At 39.9% G+C, this 21,904-nt stretch overlaps 1 protein-coding gene across 4 annotated transcripts in view; it reads right to left on the bottom strand.

Moving 5' to 3' along the window:
• VPS45 (vacuolar protein sorting 45 homolog) overlaps positions 1–21,904 on the bottom strand; it is a 74,406-nt gene that overhangs the window by 648 nt on the left and 51,854 nt on the right. Inside the window, exon 15 of one of the 4 annotated variants that reach the window (XM_032629942.1) lies at positions 17,888–20,771. The exons of the other annotated variants lie outside the window; for them this stretch is intronic. Coding sequence (XP_032485833.1) covers positions 20,747–20,771 — 25 coding nt within the window. The 3' untranslated portion in view covers positions 17,888–20,746. Of the gene's footprint in view, positions 1–17,887; positions 20,772–21,904 lie in introns of those variants that run through there. 4 annotated transcript variants of the gene reach the window in all.

The following is a 21,904-nucleotide window of genomic DNA, read 5'->3' as shown; positions in this document are numbered from 1 at the left end:
GACTTGAGGTTACTCAAGGGAAAAAAAAAAAAACCATCTCCAAAACAGAATGTCTTGCTCATGACATTTAACCAGATGAAAGGTTATCATGAATGGAAGAAGCACTGGTCTGATATTTGGGTGCAGAATAGAAGCATCAGTTGAGCACTAAAACATCCAGACTAGAAGGAGAACCCCTTTGTGCGCTTCCCCAGGGTTCTCACTGTCTTTTAGCGTTAAACTTGTAAGATCTGTTAAGACTAATATTTCAAGTTTGAAATTTCTAGTCAGGAACCCAGAAGTTTTAAGGGCAAGGCTACTATTGTACATCAACTCAGAATCATGTTCTATCAGCACCTCTTATCTAAACTCTTGAAACTGCCTCAGAACTTGTATTGTGCCTCTAGTATTTTCTTTATCCAGTCTACTCTCCAAAGTGGCACCAACTTTCTAAGATACAGATTATATCCTGTTGCATACTCTCCCCTTGTCTGCTTTAAAACCTTTCTTTTGCTTACAGAATAATACAGATTAAAATTCAAGGCCCTTCATAATGTGGTCTCCTAATAATACTTGTATTTCTTTTGTTCTGAGAACTGGTTTGAGCTGTGTGTGTGTATACATATAAACGTAGTATATATATATATGCTACTATCCTCATTTAAAAAATGAAGAAACCAAGCTACAGAGAAGTTAAGTGACTTGCTAAGATCACAAAAGCTAGTTAGTGTCTTAGCTGGGATTCAAACCCAGCTCTAGAATCTGTGCCCTTCAGTACCACACAATACTCTCACTTGTCTGGTTCTATCTCCCACCAACCATGCAGCCTATGTGCCTTCCATGCCCAGCCACTCACTGTTCCCTAAACATGTCCTGAGCTTCCATACCTTTATGCTTTTGCTCTTATTATGTCCTTTGTCTGAAATGATAGACTACCCCTTCTTTGTCTGATGAAATCCCTTTTATCCTTTAAGGCTGAGGATTAAAAGCCACCTTTTCTGTGAAGCTTTCCCAAACTCTCCTCCATGCTGAACTAATCACCCCATCATTATTATCACTTTGTCCTAGTGCTATTTTAGCACCATATTATTATTAATTAGATACTCTATACATTATTGATGCCAAAATAGACTGTGAGTTACTTAGGGTCGGACTAACACTTATTCATCTTGGATCTCCAGGGTTTACCACAGAGGCTGACACCTAGTAGGTACCCGATAAGGGTATACGGAATAAATGAAGTAATTAAAATAGCTACCCATTGGCAAGAAAGCCTTCTCTATAACACAGGAGTTTTGGGGGCATTACTTATAAGCATGCTGGACTCGTTCTCAGGATACAGATTTATAGCAGATTGAGGGTTGGAGAAATGACCAGGTACCTTATTATTACCACAGCTGTGCAGTCTCAGACCTGGAAGATTCTAGGTTTAGAAAATTTAAATTCCAAACTCCTTTGCAAAAGAAGAAAATGGTGAAGTAGAGGGAGAGGAGCAGAAGCTAAATTCATCTATTCCTCTACTGAACACCTCTGTTAATACTGGCACCTCTGTCTAGCCTGGCTCTTTGGCCAGTTGGACAGGAGACACTTTGAGGCCAGAAAACAAGTGTCAGGAAATGAGGCAGCATTGCCTTTCTTTTTTGAAAGATAACACAGAAGTTATTGATTAGGGACTTTTAGTAAGAATGAAACAAATATGCTGGGAAACCCTATAGGAATTTATGAGGTGATCTTTGCTTCACATGAGACTCGTACATGTGCAAAGGAAAGGAGTAACTTTCCTGAAATTATACTTAAAGATCCTCCTCTGTGTATCAACAAGACCCCACATTCTTTTTTTAATTTTAGGTATCTATTCTTTTTTTTTTTAAATTAATTTTGTTTATTAGTTTTGGCTGCATTGGGTCTTCGTTGCTGTGCACAGGCTTTCTCTAGTTGCAGCGAGCAGGACTACTCTTTGTTGCAGTGTGTGGGCTTCTCACTGGGGTGGCTTCCTTGTTGCGGAGCATGGGCTCAAGGTGCACAGGCTTCAGTAGTTGTGGCTGGCGGGCTCTAGAGCGCAGGCTCAGTAGTTGTGGCGCACGGGCTTAGCTGTTCTGCAGCATGTGGGATCTTCCCGGACCAGGGCTTGAACCCGTGTCCCCCGCACTGGCAGGCGGATTCTTAACCACGGCGCCACCAGGGAAGCCCAAGACCCCACATTCTTGACTGCAAAGAGAAAACACTATTTATATTTGCCAGGCCTAATTTTGTTCCCCAGGGCCGTTGTGGCTTTTAAAAAAGTATCTATTTGGGGACTCTGATGAGTCATTGCAGAATGCTTTAAACATTATAGGTGATGAACATATTGGTATCTGTACCCCAAACTTTAGACTATGTTTAAAAACAACAAAAAAGAATGATTTTTCTTTTCTAGATTTGTTTTGAATCAGTCTTACTTAAAAAGCAAACTCAAAAATCCCCTTCCCCTGTGGTACTATAATCTAATTCAATTCAGCTCAGTTCAATTAAATTTAACCAGTATTTACTGAGCATCCATTACGCGGTAGGCACTGAACTAGGTGTTCATATGAACACTTGTTATGACTCCTAACTTTAAGGGGCTCTCAGAGAGATACACAATCACAATGCAACATGAGAGATGGTATAAACAGTGATGGTACCAGGAGCTAATCTAGTGGATTAGCACTATTGCTTGCCTTAGTTTGTGCTGTCATCAAGGGTGCTTTCCCAGCTCTATGTAGAGAAGGAAGGTGGGCAGAAAAAATCCCTGATTTTAAAAAGTCAACCTCAAGAAGTCTTGCATCACACATTGAAAAACAAGTTTTTTCACTTTTAAGTCTTTGGTAAGGGACTAGACACTAACATTTATAGGATTTAAAATTTTAATTACTAAAATAATTGAGCTAAACAACTGTGTTCCTAAACAAAGCTACATATTATAACAAAACTCTATCTATCTATTTCCTCTTTTTTTTTTTTTTTTTACTATACTCCACAGATAGAAATTACATGTGAGTTTCTTATTATAACAAAGACATTGCGGGAATTTAGAATCAAATCTGAAGAGTGGTATGATGAAAAACATGAATGGACATTCTGGGGGGCAGGAAAATAGAAAAAGACTTACAGGAAAATAATGAGAAAAAAACCCAAGATATTTGCCTTAATGGAGTAATAAGCTTCTAATTATAGCCAGATACTTAGCTGGAACATAGGAATTAGTGAGAGAGAGGGATAAGATGGAACTTTTATTTTTTTTTAAGACTTATTATTATTTATTTTATTTTTGGCCTTGTTGGGTCTTAGTTGCGGCACATGGGATCTTTTGTTGCAGCACACGGGATCTTTTGTTGCAGCACACGGGATCTTTTGTTGCAGCACATGGGATCTTTTGTTGCGGTGCGTGGGCTTCTCTCTAGTTGTGGCGTGTGGGTTTTCTCTTTTCTAGTTGTGGCCCAAGGGCTCCAGAGCACGCAGGCTCTAGCTGGGGCATGCGAGCTCAGTAGTTGTGGTATGTGGGCTTAGTTGCCCCGCAGCATGTGGGATCTTGGTTCCCCGACGAGGGATGGAACCCATGTCCCCTGCACTGTAAGGCAGATTCTTTACTACTGGACCACCAGGGAAGTCCCAAGATGGAACTTTTTTTTTAACATCTTTATTGGAGTATAATTGCTTTACAATGTTGTGTTAGTTTCTGCTGTATAACAAAGTGAATCAGCTGTATGTATACATATATCCCCATATCCCCTCCCTCTTGCGTCTCCCTCCCACCCTCCCTATCCCACCCCTCTAGGTGGTCACAAAGCACCGAGCTGATCTCCCTGTGCTATGCAGCTTCTTCCCACTAGCTACCTATTTCACATTTGGTAGTGTATATATGTCAGTGTTACTCTCTCACTTCATCCCAGCTTACCCTTCCCCCTCCCCGTGTCCTCAAGTCCATTCTTTACATCTGTGTCTTTATTCCTGTCCTGCCCCTAGGTTCATTGGAAGCTTTTTTTTTTTTTTTTAAGATTCCATATATATATGTCAGCATACGGTATTTGTTTTTCTTTTTCTGACTGACTTCACTTTGTATGACAGACTCTAGGTCCACCCACCTCACTACAAATAACTCAATTTCGTTTCTTTTTATGGCTGAGTAATATTTCATTGTATATATGTGCCACATCTTCTTTATCCATTCACCAAGATGGAAATTTTAATACCTCAAAATACTTATTACAGTTGTCAGAGCTACCGCTGTGTTTTATACCTCTTTGCTTTTTGCACATACTATTCCCTGTCTAGAAAGCTGTTTCATCCCTCTCACATTTTATCTAGTGGAACGATGCATCTTTTAAAACCCAACTCGCTCTCACAATATTCCTCTAGGAATTTATTTGTTTACATGTCTATTTTCCATGTAAGCCTATGAGTTTTTTGAGGGTACAAGTAATACATGAATACATTCCTTTTGTAAAAGTTTTAAATAGTATACATAAAGCTCAAGTCTTCCGTGACTCTTCTTCTCCCCATTAGTCTCTCTAGAGATAACAATTTGATCAACAGACATTTATTAAGCACCTATGTGCCAGGCACTGTTCCAGAAGCTGTGAATATAGCAGTAAGTGAAGTAAAAAAATTCTGCTCTCATGGAATTTATATTCCACTGGGGGAGGAGGGAAGATAAGCAAAATTGATAAGTAAAATATAATAATAATGGTGAAAACATATCACTTACTATATGCGAGGTACTATTCTAATGAGATAGAAACTATCCTATTTTACAAAGAAATTGAGGCACAGGAATCAAGTCTTACATCTTGAAAGTGACCAGATCGGGATGCAAACCCAGACAATCTTGTTCTCTTATTCAAGAGAACTCTCTCTAGTATGTTAGATGAAGAAAATGCTATGGAGAAAAATAAAGCAGGTTTGAAGGAGACTTGGAGGTGATAGTGGCGGTATGAGATTTTAAATCTAGTGGTCAAGGAAGACCTCACTGAGAAACTGACATTTGAGCCAAGACTTGAATAAGGCAATGGAAGACATATCTGGGAGAGGAGCAAGTGCAAGGGGTCCAAGGCCTGGTATGTTCAGGGAACAGGAAGGAGGCTGGTGTGGCTGGAGTGAAGTTGGGTAGTAAGAGATGAGATTAGAGAGATTAAGGGAAGGGGATGGAGGGGAGTGTGAAGATGAGATCATGTAAGGCCTGGTAAGGATTGTAAGGATTTTGCTTTTTACTTTAAGTAAGATGGGAAACATCTGGAGGGTTTTGTGCAGAGATGTGACATGCCCTGAATTACATATTTTCTCAGGATCGCTCTACTGCTGCACTGAGAACAGACTATAGGGGTTAAGGGTAAGGCAGCTGTAATGATCCTGATGGGAAGTGATGGTGGCATGAACCAGGGTGGTAGTGGTGAGGGGGCATCAGATTCTGGACACACTTTGAAGGGAAGGATCACAAGATTTACTGGTAAATCAGGATGTAGGTGAGAGAAAGAGGGGAGTCACGAAGACAACAAGGTTTTTGGCCTAAGAAATTAGAAGAATGTATAAGTCTGAGGGGTACTATATTTAAGAAGAAATATCAGAAGCTTGGTTTGATCATTGTTAAATATGGATGTTTATTAGACATTCAAGTGGAAGTGTCAAATAGTTAGATACATAAATCTGGAGTCTGGGGGAGAAACTCAGACTAAAAATAGAGGTTCTCAATGGGGAAGGGTGTGATTTTATGCCCAGAAGACATCCGGCAATGTCTGGAAACATTTCTGGTTGCCATAACTGCTGGGGTGCTACTGGCATCTGGTGTGTAGAGGCCAGGGATGTTGCTGACCATCCTATAATGCACAGGACAGTTCCCCACAACAAAGAATTGTCTGTCCTCAAATACTAACAGTGCTGAAGTTGAAAAACTCTAGACTAGAGATGTAAATCTGGGAGTCATTAGAGGATAAAATTTAAAGCCACGAGACTACATGGGAGTGAGGTGCAGACAAGAAGAGAGGCAGTCCAAGGACAGAGTTCCAGGGATTCCAAAAACAGGAGAAATGAACAAAAGAGACAGAGAAGGAATGGCAAGTGAGGGAGGAGGACTCGGCGAGTACAGTCTCGGGAAGCTAAGTGACAAAAGTCTTTCAAAGTGAAGGAACTGATCAACCGTGTCAAATGCTGCTGCAAGTAAAATGAGTACTAAAAGTTGACTCTGACTTTAGCCATGTGGAGATCCCTGGAACCACAACAGAAGCAATTGTGGGGATTGATGGGCATGAAAGCCTGAATGGAGTGGCTTAAGAGAAGAGGTAAGGTTTAAAAGAAGGTGGAGGTTTAAGGAATATATAAGGAGAGGAATCAGAGGCAGTGAGTAAAAACAACTCTTGAAGAATTTTGCTATAAAAGAGAACAGAGAAATAGTATAGAATGTGGAAAGAGATAGGAGGTTAATAGAAGGTTTCTAAAGATGGGGAAAAATCCTAGCATGTTTCTATGCTTCTGTGAATGATCCAATAGAGTGGGAAAAACCCATTCGGGATTGAGAGAGGAGCAGGTTTGGAGTGATGCCCTGGGGTAGGTGAGGGGATGGAATCTGGCACCCCAGTAGGAGGGCTGGGCTTAGCCAGGAGCATTCTCCACTGTGATGTGAAGGCAGAGGATAGCAGCGGTAGTGGGAGCTGTGCAAGTTCTCTTCTAATGACTTCTCTTACCAGTTAATGTACACCTCGAGTAATATCTTCTTGATGTGTGTATCCTTAGTATAAAGTAGATGTTGAATTAAGTATTTGCTGAAGGAATACATGAATCAGATTCATATTTTTTAAAGAAGTTAAGACCTCAGCTTAAATGTCACCTATCACGCTATACTTTTGCTAAAGATTCAACAGCAATTTTGTCAGGAGTAAGGAAAAAGTCTGGCTTTCAACATTTATGTTGGAAACTATTAGGAATCTCACACACACACATCATCTTGCTCCTCACTGGATGTATATACTTTACCCAGAAAGAACTCATTATTTCTCAAATGGGCTGTACCTTTCCCCACCACCTCCTGTCCTCAATTATGCTGTTTTCTCAGTCCTGAATGCTCTTTCTTCCTATGGAAATCCAACTTACTCTTTAAGGTCTAGCACAAATGCTCTCTCCACTGTGAAGCATTTCCTGATTACTCTGCCAGAGTTAATTATATCTATTTTGGATGTATTTTATTTAACTTACATACATTAACACTTCTCAAATTTCTGTTCCTAAGAACCCCTAACAACAGAAGACAATGAATCTATTAGTCCTGAGGGTACAGTCCAAATTGGTTTACCAGCTTACACCTTTCTTTGAGGTCTGGTATTTTGTTTTAAAAATACATAACAATTTTGTTATTTTTCACAAAAGGACCTTTTAAATTTCAACATAAACATATTTTTGACAAGGAATTTAAATTAAATTCCAGTTAAATTATTTAATTCTACCCCTGAACATCCCCTCTCCCCGGCAATTCTAAGAAAACAGACACTCCAAAAGATGTGTCATGTTTATTTGGTGCCTTTGTGTGTCTCTGGTACTAATCATATCCTAATTTGAGAAATACAGATTTGTTTAAGTCCCCTATCTGGATATAAGATCATCAAAGATAGGGACATCTTATTTTCTTTGTATTTTAGGCCCTGCTTTGGAAGTGTACTTTATATAAAGCAGCTACTTAATAAATATCTTCCCTCTTGCTCCCAAACAGTATAATCATAACATTCTGTCAATATCCTTGGCTCACATTTTTTTCTTGCTGCTCTCTGACTGAAGCAATAGTAATAGCAATAGTAAACAGAACAAAACAAAAAACCAACAACTCAAATATCTGTGGACAGGTGAATGGAGAAGCAAGCTGTGGTATGTTCATACAGTGGAATGGTACACAGCACCGACAAAGGAATGAACAGGGTTACATGGAACAATACAGATGAATCTTAGAAGCATGGTGAGTGAAAAAGTATGATACAATTTTTTTATTAAGCTCAAAAATAAGTAAAACTAAACAATGCATTGTTTAGAATTAGTGATAAAAATACAACTCTCCCCATCAAAGCAAGGGAATTAAACACAAAATTTAGGATAGTCCTTGTTGTAGGGAGATAAAGGATGTAATTTCAGCAGATCACACAGATAGATCCATGTTATTGGCAATTTTCTAGTCCTTAGGTGAAGGATCCAAGGGTATTCATTATATTTTCTAACATATTTACACATACTCTTTAATAAAAACATTATATTAAGATAGAATTAAGAAAAAAAGTTATATCTATAGGGTTTCTATACTCTGAAGTTTCTCACAATCTTTAGCATGCTAATGTGAATATCTCTCCTTTCCAGGAGGATACAGTGATTTTTCCAAACTTAGCTGGCTAAGAATCTTTTTAAATGGAATATCTATCGATATCTCCCCAAACAAATTTTCTATAGAACAGACCTTGGGAAACACTGAATTAAGATATAAAATATTTCCTTGATTATAACCAATTCCATTGAGGTTGCTTTCCCCTATGATACTTTCTTACAAACAGTGTAACTGCCTATTAAAAACTGTAGCTACTCCTTCCCAGTTCCCACCTTAGTACTGGACACCTGATTTATGAAAAAACAAAAAGCAAAGCAAAGCAAAACAAATAAATAGGAGCCCTTGGTCCTACTTCCTCTCCCCCTGTGAAGATACAGAACAAAAAAGCAACCAATGGGATTCTGCATGTTTCCAGCACTGTGCCTGTGTCATTCATTGGAGTATCACGCGAGGAGAAAGGACTATCCTCATAGTCCACAGGGCAAGAGATGGACTCCTCAAAGACTGAACTGCCTGTCGTATCAGTTACGTAAAGATAGGAAAGGAGGTTATCATCTGAGAATGAAGAGAGCTACAGATGTACTTTCTTACCACTGGGAACATTCAAGACCACGTCAATTTGTCAGAGCAACCACAACTAGAGGAGTAGAATGGTGACCGCCATACCAAAACAAACAAACAAATAAACAAACAATCCCCCCAAACCCAACAGGAAACAAAGCTCCAAATTACCTATCTGTAGCAAACATGGATGTTGAAGACTCTGTGCAAGTCTATTAATTATAGAGGTACTGAGTCTGGAGGTTTCAAAGGGGAAATTTGTGTGAGCACAAATGGAAATCAAGTTACTAAAGCTTTTTCTCCAAAGACCACAAAAGTCACCTGGCAATTGGACTACCGTCAGAGTAAATTTTACCACTGCCCCAGTATATTCCTACCTGGCATAATAATATAATTCTGCTCTCGAATTACGTTAAAGTAGTTTTCAAAACAAGTGATTTGGAAGTATGGGTGACAATAGAGGTGGTGACAATGAGTATCCAAAGTCTTTTTTTTTTTTTTTTGCAGTACGCGGGCCTCTCACTGTTGTGGCCTCTCCCGTTGCGGAGCACAGGCTCTGGACGAGCTGGCTCAGTGGCCATGGCTCACGGGCCCAGCCGCTCCGCGGCATGTGGGATCTTCCCGGACCGAGGCACGAACCCGTGTCCCCTGCATCGGCAGGCGGACTCTCAACCACTGCGCCACCAGGGAAGCCCCCAAAGTCTTTTTTACTTTATTTTCCCCAAATGTAATAGTAATAACAACAGCAGCAGCAAGCAACACATATTAAGTAAGTGCTTACCCTGCACCAGATTCTCCTCTAATATTTTATATATATCACCCAATCATCGTAACAGTGATATAAGGAGCTATTACCTCCATTTTACAGTTGAGAAAACTGAGGCCCAAAAAAGTTAAATAATTTGCCTAAGGTCATACAAGTGGACATATGGCAAAACTAGGATTTAAAAAAGGTAGTCAGTCTGTCACTAGAGGCCTTGCTCTTAATTGCTGTGCTACACTGCCTCTTAGACCAAAGAGTACAATAAGGTGATTTATAAATAACAGGTCTCATTCGAGCCCAGAAGTTCTAATGATAATCCTAGTGAAGGAACTTATGTCCTAAAGGACACATCATTCAATTGGGGAAGGTAATACAGTTTTGCAGGAGTGTGTAGAGGATAATCAACTACATACTTTACTACTTAATAATCCCAAGGGACATCAATTGACCTTTAAAAATTTGTACAACATCTTTCTCATCATTAAAAAACATTAAAATGTAGATAACATAGGAAATAAAGAAGTAAACGAGTCTCTCGTGTGTCACTATACAGGATTAGCATTTTTGAGCTTTTCCTTTCATTTAAAGTTTTTTATTGTCTAACCCAACAAATCCTGAAACAAATATGCGAACACTGGATAGGGTCTTACATACCACACAAAAAGGCACATCCTATAAACTTGTAAAAGATAATATCATTTTCCTAAACTGCAACCTTCTGGCTGCAAGAGACAGAAACCCATTCAAACTCGCTTAAGCAAAAGAAAAAAAGTGTACTCAACGACATGGGGGTGGGGGTCTATCACTGAACCAGTGTAAGTTCAGTGCCTCATAAGGGGCTGGAATCTGGAAGTGGAGGCTGCTTTGAAACCAGACAGTACATACCTCTCTGAATCTGTCTCTATTGCTGACTTTTTCATTTATTGGTCTCTTCTTTTAGCTTTGCATTATTCATCTGCTTCTTTCTTCTTTCTTTTGAATTGAAGTAAAATGTTTTTTAACTAATTTTCTCCATACAAATTGATGATTTTTTCTTTTCTTTAATCTATTTTAAAAAAATTATTAGTTTTATTTATTTTTTGGCTGCGTTGGGTCTTTGTTGTTGCGTGCAGGCTTTCTCTAGTTGTGGCGACTGGGGGCCACTCTTCATTGCAGTGCGCAGGCTTCTCATTGCGGTGGCTTCTCTCATTGCAGAGCATGGGCTCTAGGTGCGTGGGCTTCTGTAGTTGTGGCTCACAGGCTCTAGAGCACAGGCTCAGTGGTTGTGGCGCTTGGGCTTAGTTGCTCCGGGCTTAGTCGCTCTGTGGCATGTGGGATCTTCCTGGACCAGGGCTCAAACCCGTGTCCCCTGCATTGGCAGGCAGATTCTTAACCGCTGCACCACCAGGGAAGTCCCAAATGGATGATTTTTAAAATTTGTTTATTTTTAAGAATCAGGAGCAGTTAACTTCAGGGTTGGAAGGGCATGGTGTGAAGCTATAAACGTAAAATTTTTCTGGCTGGCAAATTAGTATTTAAGCATCTTAAAAATGTTAATATTCTCTGATGCAGTAAGTTCATCTCAACATTGCTAGTAGTGCATTGAATCTAGGATCACAAAAATCTGAACCTGAATTCTAGCTTTGCACTTCCTTGCTATATGACCTAAGGCAAACTACTTAATTGTCTTCTCTTAATGTTTCAGTTTCTTCACTTGAAAGTTGGAACCACAAGAATATTACCTTTCGGATCATGAAGATTAAATGAGATAATATATGAAATGAAGTCAGAAGATTGTCTGGCATATAGTACATGCCCAATTACTATTATCCCAAGTGAACAAATGGACAAGTGTGTAAAGATGTATATAAAATGTTTGTTATAGCACTGTTTATAAGAGTAAAAAAATTATAAACAATGAATATCAAAAAATATTTGTTTTGTTCACTGCCATATATCTAGTCTCAAGATAGCTCTTGGAATACATAGGTGCTCAGTAAGTACTTGTTGAGTGAACAAAAAACTGAGGATTGGTTAAATAAGTTGTGGCACAATCGGACAATAGAATGCTATTCAGTTATTAAAAATGACATATATAAGTATTTTCATTGAAAGTACACGTATAGTATATTCCACTTTATTTAAACATACATGTGTATACATTAATAGGAAAAAACCTGAAAGGGCATACATCAAGATGGTTGATATTTCCAATGGTGTGATGGTGGTAGTATGAATATTTTTATTATCTTATTTTTGCTTAACTGTATTGAATTTTTTTCCTATAAGGATTACGTATTGATTTTGTAACAAAACGCTATTTTTAATTAAAAAATATGTTTCAATGTACAAATAAATTGGAATCAGGGGACACAGATTTGAATCTTGGGTTAAATTTAGTTTTTTAAAAGAGCATCTTGTTACAGTTATTCATTTATATGCCTATTTTTCCATTAGACATTGAGATCTTTAACGACATAGAATATGTCTTCATCTTTCTAACACCTTGCACAGTACTTTACACATAACAGCGCTCAATAAATGCTTGTCAGTGACAGGTGATACACTCCATCACAGCTCTTGGCAATGGTGTTTTAACACTTTGGTTACAGGAGAAAAGTAAACTCTCCCAAAAATCTCTACCAAGAGATGGTAGATGGTGATGGTTCCAACAGTTTCAAAACTGATTCTGAAATACCTACAAGTGAAGAAGTGTCCTCTGAATTCCTCTTCCTTTGAAATGTAAATTCTGTCACAGGATCCTAATTTTTCAGTAAATAATTCAGAGATCAAACCAACTCGTGGTTATAGGAGAAGGTCCAAGTCTCTAGTGTTACTTGTTTAGGTAGAAATCTATAAAGAACCTGTTGATAATATGAATCGGCATCCTCCCAGCTTCAAATCTATCTACAGAAATTCAAAATGCCAACTGTTTTCTAAGCTCTAAACTGTACTCTCTACAAAAAAACACTAACGTCCTGACTTTGTCAGAATTATATTATTACCAAAGCTCAGGCATCATCTCGGGTAGTAATGAAACTAACAGCTGCCACTAGTTAATCAAGTTAGTCATTTTTATCCAAAGGGCAACACTGTCTTAAATCTCATTCTTAATTATCTCTGGATGACAGAAATCTTTAAACAAAACGAAATGATTCCTTACTTTTATACTGTTTTTTCTCTGCTTTGGTTTACAATATTTTTTAGTAGGCAGAAAGCTTCACATATTTTCCATTTGATAAAAACATATTTTGCTATCTTGTGACATTTATAAGCAAGGGATTTAAAAAAATTATAGCTAGGGCTTCCCTGGTGGCGCAGTGGTTGAGAGTCTGCCTCCCGATGCAGGGGACGCGGGTTCGTGCCCCGGTCTGGGAAGATCCCACATGCCGCAGAGCGGCTGGGCCCGTGAGCCATGGCCGCTGAGCCTGCGCGTCCGGAACCTGTGCTCCGCAACAGGAGAGGCCCGCGTACCGCAAAAAAAAAATTATAGCTAGATAAATCTTCCTAAAATATTATTTCAACTGAGTGCCCAGATTGGAAACAAACTGAGTTCAATTCCAGCTTTGCCACTTACTAGCTCTATGACTTTGGACAAAGTACTTAACTACTCTAGGTCTCATCTGAAAAATAAGGTTGATGATAATAATAAAAATACCTACCTCACTGGGTTGTTATGAGAATTAAATAAAAATTTAATGAATAAAGCAGCACTATCCAATAGAAATGCAAAGCAAGTCACAAATGTGAGTGGCTATGTAATTTTAAATGTTCTAGTAAGCACATTAAAAAGGTAAAAAGAAATAAGTAACGTCAATTTTAATAGCATATTTGACTTAATCCATATATCTAAAACATTATCAACTTAAAAAATTATTAATGAGATATTTTACACTTTTTGTGTACTAAGTGTTTGAAATCCAATATGTATTTTATACTTGTGGCACACCTCAAACTAGACTAGCCACATTTCAAGTGTTCAATAGTTACAAAGGCTAGTGGCTACATTTTGGATAGCACGGGTATAAAGTATTAAAACAGTCTAACACATAGTATATGCTAAATAAATTTTACTTCTTAGTGTCATCATAATCCCCTCTTAGGAGTTGCTATGGATCAGTGTTTTTCAAATCATGTGCTCATAACACCAGCTAATATCTGGTGGTTCTAGGGCATGTCATTAAATAACACTGAAATACATAGTAAGAAAACGATTTCTTTTTATCTTTCTATCTTTCTAACCATATCAAGGAAAAAATGTCAGTTTGGTACTACAGTGCTTTGTTTTTTAAAATTTTAATTTTTTAATTGAGATATAATTCATAGGCAATAAAATGTACCACTTTTAAGGATATCATTTGATGACTCTAACAAATGTATACAGTCATGTAACCATCTTCTTGATCAAGATATAGAACACTTCCAACACCTGAGTTAGGGCTTCTAAAAAAATCAAGAAACTAAAAAAAACCCTCAATAACAACAAGAGCCATGAAGTCAACCCCATGCCCCTGAATATATAATGTCAAACTGCTTTCCAGAAAAGTTATGGATTTACACTTCTACTAGCAATATTTGAGACTGCCTCACTGTACATTTATCTAGAGGAAATACTCAGAGATAGGACAAGGGTTTATCAATATACAAGCTGTTTACTGCAGTATTTATATCAAGCAAAAAATTGTAAACAATCTAAATGTCAAATGGTAATGGTTAAACAGAGATACGTCCTTAAAATTGAAACTATAGAGCCATTAGGATAATTTTTTTTTTTTTTTTTTTTTCCGGTACGCGGGCCTCTGACTGTTGTGGCCTCTTCCGTTGCGGAGCGCAGGCTCCGGACGCGCAGGCTCAGCAGCCATGGCTCACGGGCCCAGCCGCTCCACGGCATGTGGGATCCTCCGGAACCAGGGCACGAACCCGAGTCCCCTGCATCGGCAGGCAGACTCTCAACCACTGCGCCACCAGGGAAGCCCCCATTAGGATAATTTTAAGTAATTTTAATAACATGGTAAAATGTTCTCAGTATAATTAAAAGTGGGCAAAACAAGTACAAAACTTTATAGACAATGTAATGTGATCCTTATTATGTCAAAAACAAACATAACACACACAAAACTCAAAAACCTTCAGGTAAAGAAAAAAAACACTAGAAGAAAATATACCAAAATATTACAGTGGTTAGCTCTGAGTTGTGTGGTAGTATGAATGATTTTGACTTTTATATTTACTTTTTTTTATTACAATGAGCATGAATTACTTGCGGGGGTGGGGGGAGCCTATTTTTCTTCATCTGTCTTTGCTAGTTAGAGAGAAAATAACTGAAAAATGAGACCATTAATTATTGTGCAGGCTTGTTAATGAGGGTTTATTTGAATCCAGTAGTGTTATAGAGAACCTACTATGTGTAGTCATTATTATTGGTTTGAAAGGGAATCTGGCAGTAAGAGGATTGTTGACCTAGGTTTACTTTTTCTCCTTGTCGAAAGTCTTAAGAAAGTACTGAACTGACTGACAGCACTGGGGAAGACTAAAGAGCTCTCTTCATCCACAGTTCAGGCAGGGCTCAGGTAATGTTGGCAGCACTACTAATACATTCACCTCACCTCCCTTTTCTACTCTACTTCTATCCTGTTTCTGAGAAGACAGAGGGATTTCTTCTATTGGGAGAACAATTCCATCCGTACTGATCTGGTTCTTGGCCTCTCGGCTCACACAGCTAACCTAACATGTCAACTGCTACCAGCAAGGACCAGAACTCTTTAACACTGATTGACTTGTGAAGAGAGAAGGCAAGCCAGCTCAAAACCCAAACCAAGATGCTCATTTATTTGCAAGGTACGATCATGTGCTTCAGAAACACAACAAGAATAATGACTCAGTAGATGAATGCATAATGGGTAGAGTTCATTTATATATGTCTAGGAAACTTGCATTTTTATAATAACCCATATTCATTCTGAATATTTTAAGATAAATAATACTTCTCAATTCATATTAACTTGATCGCCAGGGTGATCCTGCTAAAATATAAGTCAGATGCCATGGTTCTACTCAAAACTCTACAATACACACAAAAACTTGTACACAAATGTATATAGCAGCATTATTCATAATAGCCAAAAGGTGGAAATGACTCAAATGTCCATCACTGACATATGGATAAACAAAATATGGTATTTCATTTCACACAATGAAATATTATTCATCCGTAGAAAGGAAAGAAGTATTGATCTAGGCTACAACATGGGTGAACCTTGAAAACATTATACTAAGTAAAAGAAGCCACTCACAAAAGACTATATATTGTATGATTCCATTTATATGAAATGTCCAGAACAGGGAAATCTATAGAGACAGAAAGTAGATTAGTGGTTCCTTAAGGCTGGGGGATTCTTTCTGAGGTGATGAAAATGTTCTAAAATTGACTGTGGCGGTAGTTGCACATATCTGTGAATATACCAAAAACCAATGAATTGTATACTTTAAAGGGGTGAATTGTATGGTATATGAATTTTACTTCAATAAAGCTGTTAAAAAAACCCCAATGTCCTACAATGCTCTCTAACTCATAGTGAAAACCAGTCCTCAAAATAGTCTACAAGGCCGTCCACGATCAGGTGCCTGATACTTCCCTGACTGCAACCCCAGACTCTACAGTCTCCTTGAATACACTGCATGATCCTGCCTTAGGACACAGTGCTGCTGTGCCTGAGATTCTTTTCCCCGCATCTGTTTTTGGCTCATTCCCTCAGCTCCTCCAAGTCTTTGCTCAAATCTCTTCTTAATGAGGCCTTTCCTGATACCATACTGAGCAGTGTGACTGAACCCTACTGCCTCTATGTATTACTGATTTCCCTTCACCTTGCTCTGCTTTTTTCCCCCATAGAATTTATCATCTTCTGATTTACTATAAAATATACTTATTTATTAAGTTATTGTTTATTTCTGTCTCTTTCTGCATTAAAATGTAAGCTTCTTGAGGATTAGGATCTTTGCTTTTATTCACAGAGGTATTTCAATATTCAGTAAATATTTGCTGAAAGAGTGAATGAACTATTGACTATGCTCTTCTCATTTGTTCAATAAATGTTTACCTATTCTAGAACTCATAACTAGGGCAATATTACTTCTGTTTCACAAAGACTTTGGTGAAAATATCTGTGGTGAGTAGAACAACCCATGTCATATATAATTTCAGAAGTTGAAATCTGACTTATTCCCCGCTAACTGAGGATCTATTAGGCCAGTATGACTAATGAGACAAATGAAGAGGGAAGTAGTAAGGGCCAGGGGGAAGTATATCCATAAGATGTGCAAATACTGACACAGCAGATGACAGTCTGCACACTGCAAACTTGCATGGACCCCAGAGACATAACAGACTAACTGCTTAAGGCAAGCACTTGCATGTGTTCAGGTCACTGCTGAATCTATTTACCTAGATCCTTTTTCAGGGCAGGTTCTCTGCTTTGAAAAAGGCATGAAAATTATGCCTGTATAGAGGCCCCTGTGATCAGTTACTATCTTTTATTTCTTTGATTTCATTATGTATAAAAGGAGAAGGGAAAGCAATACAAAATTCATATTAAACTTCATATGGCTACGGAGAGAGAAGAAAATATTGACTACCTCTCTTCATTCAGAAGGCAGTTTTATTAAGAATGTTGCTAAGGAGATAATTAGTTTCTGCAAAGTTCCTTGGTGCCTTAGCAGCAAACACACACCATCTATTTTAAATAGTGTTTAAAGCTAAACAAAGATAATTACAATTACACATCATCAGAGCAGGTCCTACAGAAACAACTCATATAACTACAAAAGGCCTGTAGAACTCTGTTTCACTGTGATCAGTGCTTGAAGCACTGAATAATATTGTCACAAAAGAACTATTTTAAAGAAATAAGGTACTTAAGAGAGAGCAGCTGAAATTAGAACTCTAAATGGCAAGTTGAATTTCAGATTCAACTAATGTATATTTCCTTTTAAAATCTAAGGGACATTTTAAGTAGAACAAAAAACTTAAGAAGTAAAAAATGTTAGAATTTTCAGTGCTTTCACAGAGAATGGCAACCACATTTAACATGGAATAACAGTCCTTTATTCTTAAAAATAAAGCAGATATTTTATAATCAAAAAAAACCCTCTAAGTGACATTTATCTTCAGGTACCTTCTGGCTTAAAACTTAGCTTACTTATACACAGGCCCTATTCTCTCACCAAAAGTTACTTTCATTTCTGGAAATATGTCAGGGAGGGAAGGAAAGAATTGCTTTTTTTTTTTTTTTTACGATACGTGGGCCTCTCACTGTTGTGGCCTCTCCCGTTGCGGAGCACAGGCTCCGGACACGCAGGCTCAGCGGCCATGGCTCACGGGCCCAGCCGCTCCGCGGCATGTGGGATATTCCCGGACCGGGGCACGAACCCGTGTCCCCTGCATCGGCAGGCGGACTCTCAACCACTGTGCCACCAGGGAAGCCCAGGAATTGCTTTTTATTTTTTCGTTTTGTTTAAAACTAAGATTTTGTTTCAATTCACAGTGAAGGCAATTTCAATGTATTTTAGAAACAGAAGTGTAGGGCGCGGCTGGATAGCCATTACGCATGCACTAAGTATGCCGCTAGGGCGTATGCACCTAATATGCTAATCAGGTTTTGAAGCAGTGGCCTATCCAAAGTCCGGCTTGCGAAATGCGATAACCATACGGACGAATCAGGGACTTACACGAGTCCTTAAGCCCTTATATAAGCAGACAGGCTCGAGCGTACGGGGTCTTCCTTCCATCCGCCCGAAACCAAGCTGTACTCCAATAAAGTGTGATGCGAGAAGAATCTAGCATGTGGTGATTCGTCATTCTGCTGGTCAGAAGCGGCTTGCCGCAAGTGGTGCCGAAACCCGGGAACCTGCGCGCCCCGCATGGAGGACCGATTCAGAACTCGACACACGGAGTGAACCGCCGTTAAGTAGTCCAGTTTAGGTATGTTTTTGCTGCAATAGAGCCCGAGATTTTTATTTTCGCTTTCGTTCTCTTCGTAGCTGTCGCACTTTTTGTCTGCGTGTGGCTACGGTGCCATCAGCCCGACCGAGTGTGTCTCCCCTGGCCATTAGATAGGTCAGAGATCTTCCCGCTTTAGCAAGTTGTTCATATATGAGAGTGAACTATGGGGAATAGTTCATCCGCGGAACCAACCGTTGGATTCCATGAGCCCATCCAAGCCCTTCTGAACGATCGAGGACTTAAGATTTCACATAAAACTATTAGTAAACTGTTGCAGGATATTGATGGTGCCGCCCCATGGTTTGCGGTGTCTGGAAGCCTGACTGTTCCATCTTGGGAAAAACTGGGGAAGGACTTGGCTGATCGTCACAAAATGGGGGAGCTCTCTCGAGGCACGTTTCCGTTATGGAGAATGATACATTCGTGCTTAAGAGAAGGGAAATGCGAAGATATTGTACAGATGGGCCGTAAAGCTCTTAGCATACATCAAGATAGTGCGTCAGAAAGTGAAAATATAGGGACTACGGTAGATAGGCCTAAGAATCCTAGGAAAAGGAGAGAAAAACAAATAGAAAAATCGGATGCAACGCCAGGATTGTATCCACTTTTAGATGAATTTAAAGCGCTTTATTTGTCTCAAGATGAGTTGAATCCCAAGGAGGAGGCGGATCTGGAAGAAGCAGCTGCCGAATATGAAAGAGGACGATATGGCAGTTCCCCATGTGCTCGTCCGCCATTTTGTGCCTCTGCGGGTGCTCGTCTGCCATTTTGTGCTTCTGCTAAATCAAAAGCTTTAACATGTACTCAGACTTCCGCTTTTATTGCTAGCGCCCCCCCGGCGCTGCGGTTCGGGAACCGCCAAAGTGTACATTCATACCCAGAGAAGTCTGGTCTCAGGATCAAGATCCGATTTGGGTCCCGACAAGGTTAACAAGAGTCGTGGAAGATAATCCCAAGAACGATGTGGAGCGCTCAAGGAGTGACACTGGACTGGATACTGTTGATGAGCTTCCCCCTGCTCAAGGCGGAGATCAAGACGTTTTGGGGAATTAGCCGAACCTGGCCAGTCCCCATCCCCGTTCATTCTCAAAGTACCATTCTCCCAGTATTGTATTCCACTAGCTGTGAGATGAATACGGCTTGTGCTAGGCCACTAAGCACAGATTGGATGCTCTGAATAAGAGCAAGCAGATTGGAGAATTCCTAAAGGGAAATTGGTCCCGCGAGGCGGAGAAGATGATATTTAAGCAGAAGTTGAATATCCTGCAGCTGAATGCAACCAGAGTGGATCCAGTGACTCTTGGAGAATTTACCGCATGGCTAGCTAGAGCATTTTCCTTTTTTAAGGAATGGGTGGGTGTGGGACTGTTCGCAGCCTGCTGTTTGTTTGGGATAGTGTTGTGTCTCTGGTTGGTCTGTCGTATTCGCATTCGAACCCGGCGAGATAGGATAATGCTCACTCAGGCGCTTGTGGCCATCAGTGAAGGCGAGTCCCCCGCAGCCTGGCTCTCCACCCTAAAAAACATATGATCGCCCTTGCACAGAGGGGCCTTGCCGCCATTGCACCTCTATAGGGGATCGGCCCTAGGGGCTGCCTCTGCACGGAGAGGTCTCGTTACCATTGCACCTCCATGAGGAGCCCATGCCACGTGAAGACAGCCCTTGCACCCTGCAGTTCGACTGCGAGCATTGCACGCAGGAGGGTGTCTGCGAATGCAAGCGGAAACTACCGGTACACCGTGTACATACCCCGGTATGAGCACTGGTACAGGTCAATGTCCGCTGCAATGGTCGAAAAGAAAAAAGGGGGAGATGTAGGGCGCGGCCGGATAGCCATTACGCATGCACTAAGTATGCCGCTAGGGCGTATGCACCTAATATGCTAATCAGGTTTTGAAGCAGTGGCCTATCCAAAGTCCGGCTTGCGAAATGCGATAACCATACGGACGAATCAGGGACTTACACGAGTCCTTAAGCCCTTATATAAGCAGACAGGCTCGAGCGTACGGGGTCTTCCTTCCATCCGCCCGAAACCAAGCTGTACTCCAATAAAGTGTGATGCGAGAAGAATCTAGCGTGTGGTGATTCGTCATTCTGCTGGTCAGAAGCGGCTCGCCGCACAGAAGGTATCCCAGGATGAAGGTTGTTCAAATTGCTACATGTGAGGTTCATGTGATTTTCTAGGATGCAAGAGACGAGTTTTGACCCATCTACCTATTACATTAAGTATCTTGCTCCAAATCATAAACTAGTAAGTGGTAGTGCTGGGATCTGACTTCAAAATAAATCTGTCATAATCTCAGATTTTATTTAATACATCAGGGAAATCAAGTGACCTGTATCACAGAAATATCTTGCAATTGGCATTTCCCACTCTGGAAGGATAGTAGCTTCTATATCAGCATATAACACTCTGAACTGCAAGATATGATTTCTTTTTTCTTTTTTTTTTTTCAGTTGCACCCCAGGGCTTGTGGGATCTTAGTTCCCCAACCAGGGACTGAATCCGGGCCATGGCAGTGAAAGCGCGGAGTCCTAACCACTGGCCCGCCAGGGAATTCCCAAGATATGATTTCTTTTCTGCTTATTACAATGCTCACCAATCCAGATCTTCGTGGGGCATATCATATTTTACATAATTCCAAGTATAAAAAGAGGGCACAGAGCTTCCCTAGTGGTGCAGTGGTTAAGAATCCACCTGCCAATGCAGGGGACACAGCTTCGAGCCCTGGTCCAGGAAGATCCCATATGACATGGAGCAACTAAGCCCACGAGCCACAACGACTGAACCTGCATGCCACACCTACTGAAGCCCGCGTGCCTAGAGACTGTGCTCTGCAACAAGAGAAGCCACCGCAACGAGAAGCCTGCGCACTGCAACAAAGAGTAGCCCCCACTCGCTGCAACTAGAGAAAGCCCGCGCACAGCGGCAAAGACCCAACGCAGCCAAAAATAAATAAATAAAATAAATTTTTTTAAAAAAAGAAAAGCTTAAAAAGAGGGCACTTATCATGGCATATCTAAAAGTATACTCTGTTTCCTGGTTGCCATAGTCTCTCAAAATAATACTTCTACACGGTAGAGTTTTGAGGTTAAGGCTGTGTCTTTGTCACTTATTCCTTTGGACTTTTAAGAAATAATCCATGTATTACATAGGAAATTGCACAGACTCCCACAAAAATTAAACCCTAACAATTCACAGAAACAAATTGTTCAACTTCTCCCCCCATATTTTATTGCTGCTTACAGCAGCCTTTCTATATCCAGGTATAAAACTGAGTTTTGAAAAATATTAACCTTCCCATTTACTGAG

This window comes from Phocoena sinus, chromosome 1, assembly GCF_008692025.1.
Source record: "Phocoena sinus isolate mPhoSin1 chromosome 1, mPhoSin1.pri, whole genome shotgun sequence".
NCBI lineage: Eukaryota > Metazoa > Chordata > Mammalia > Artiodactyla > Phocoenidae > Phocoena > Phocoena sinus.
Note: the sequence above shows the minus strand (reverse complement) of the source record. Positions and strands in the feature narration are given on the sequence as shown.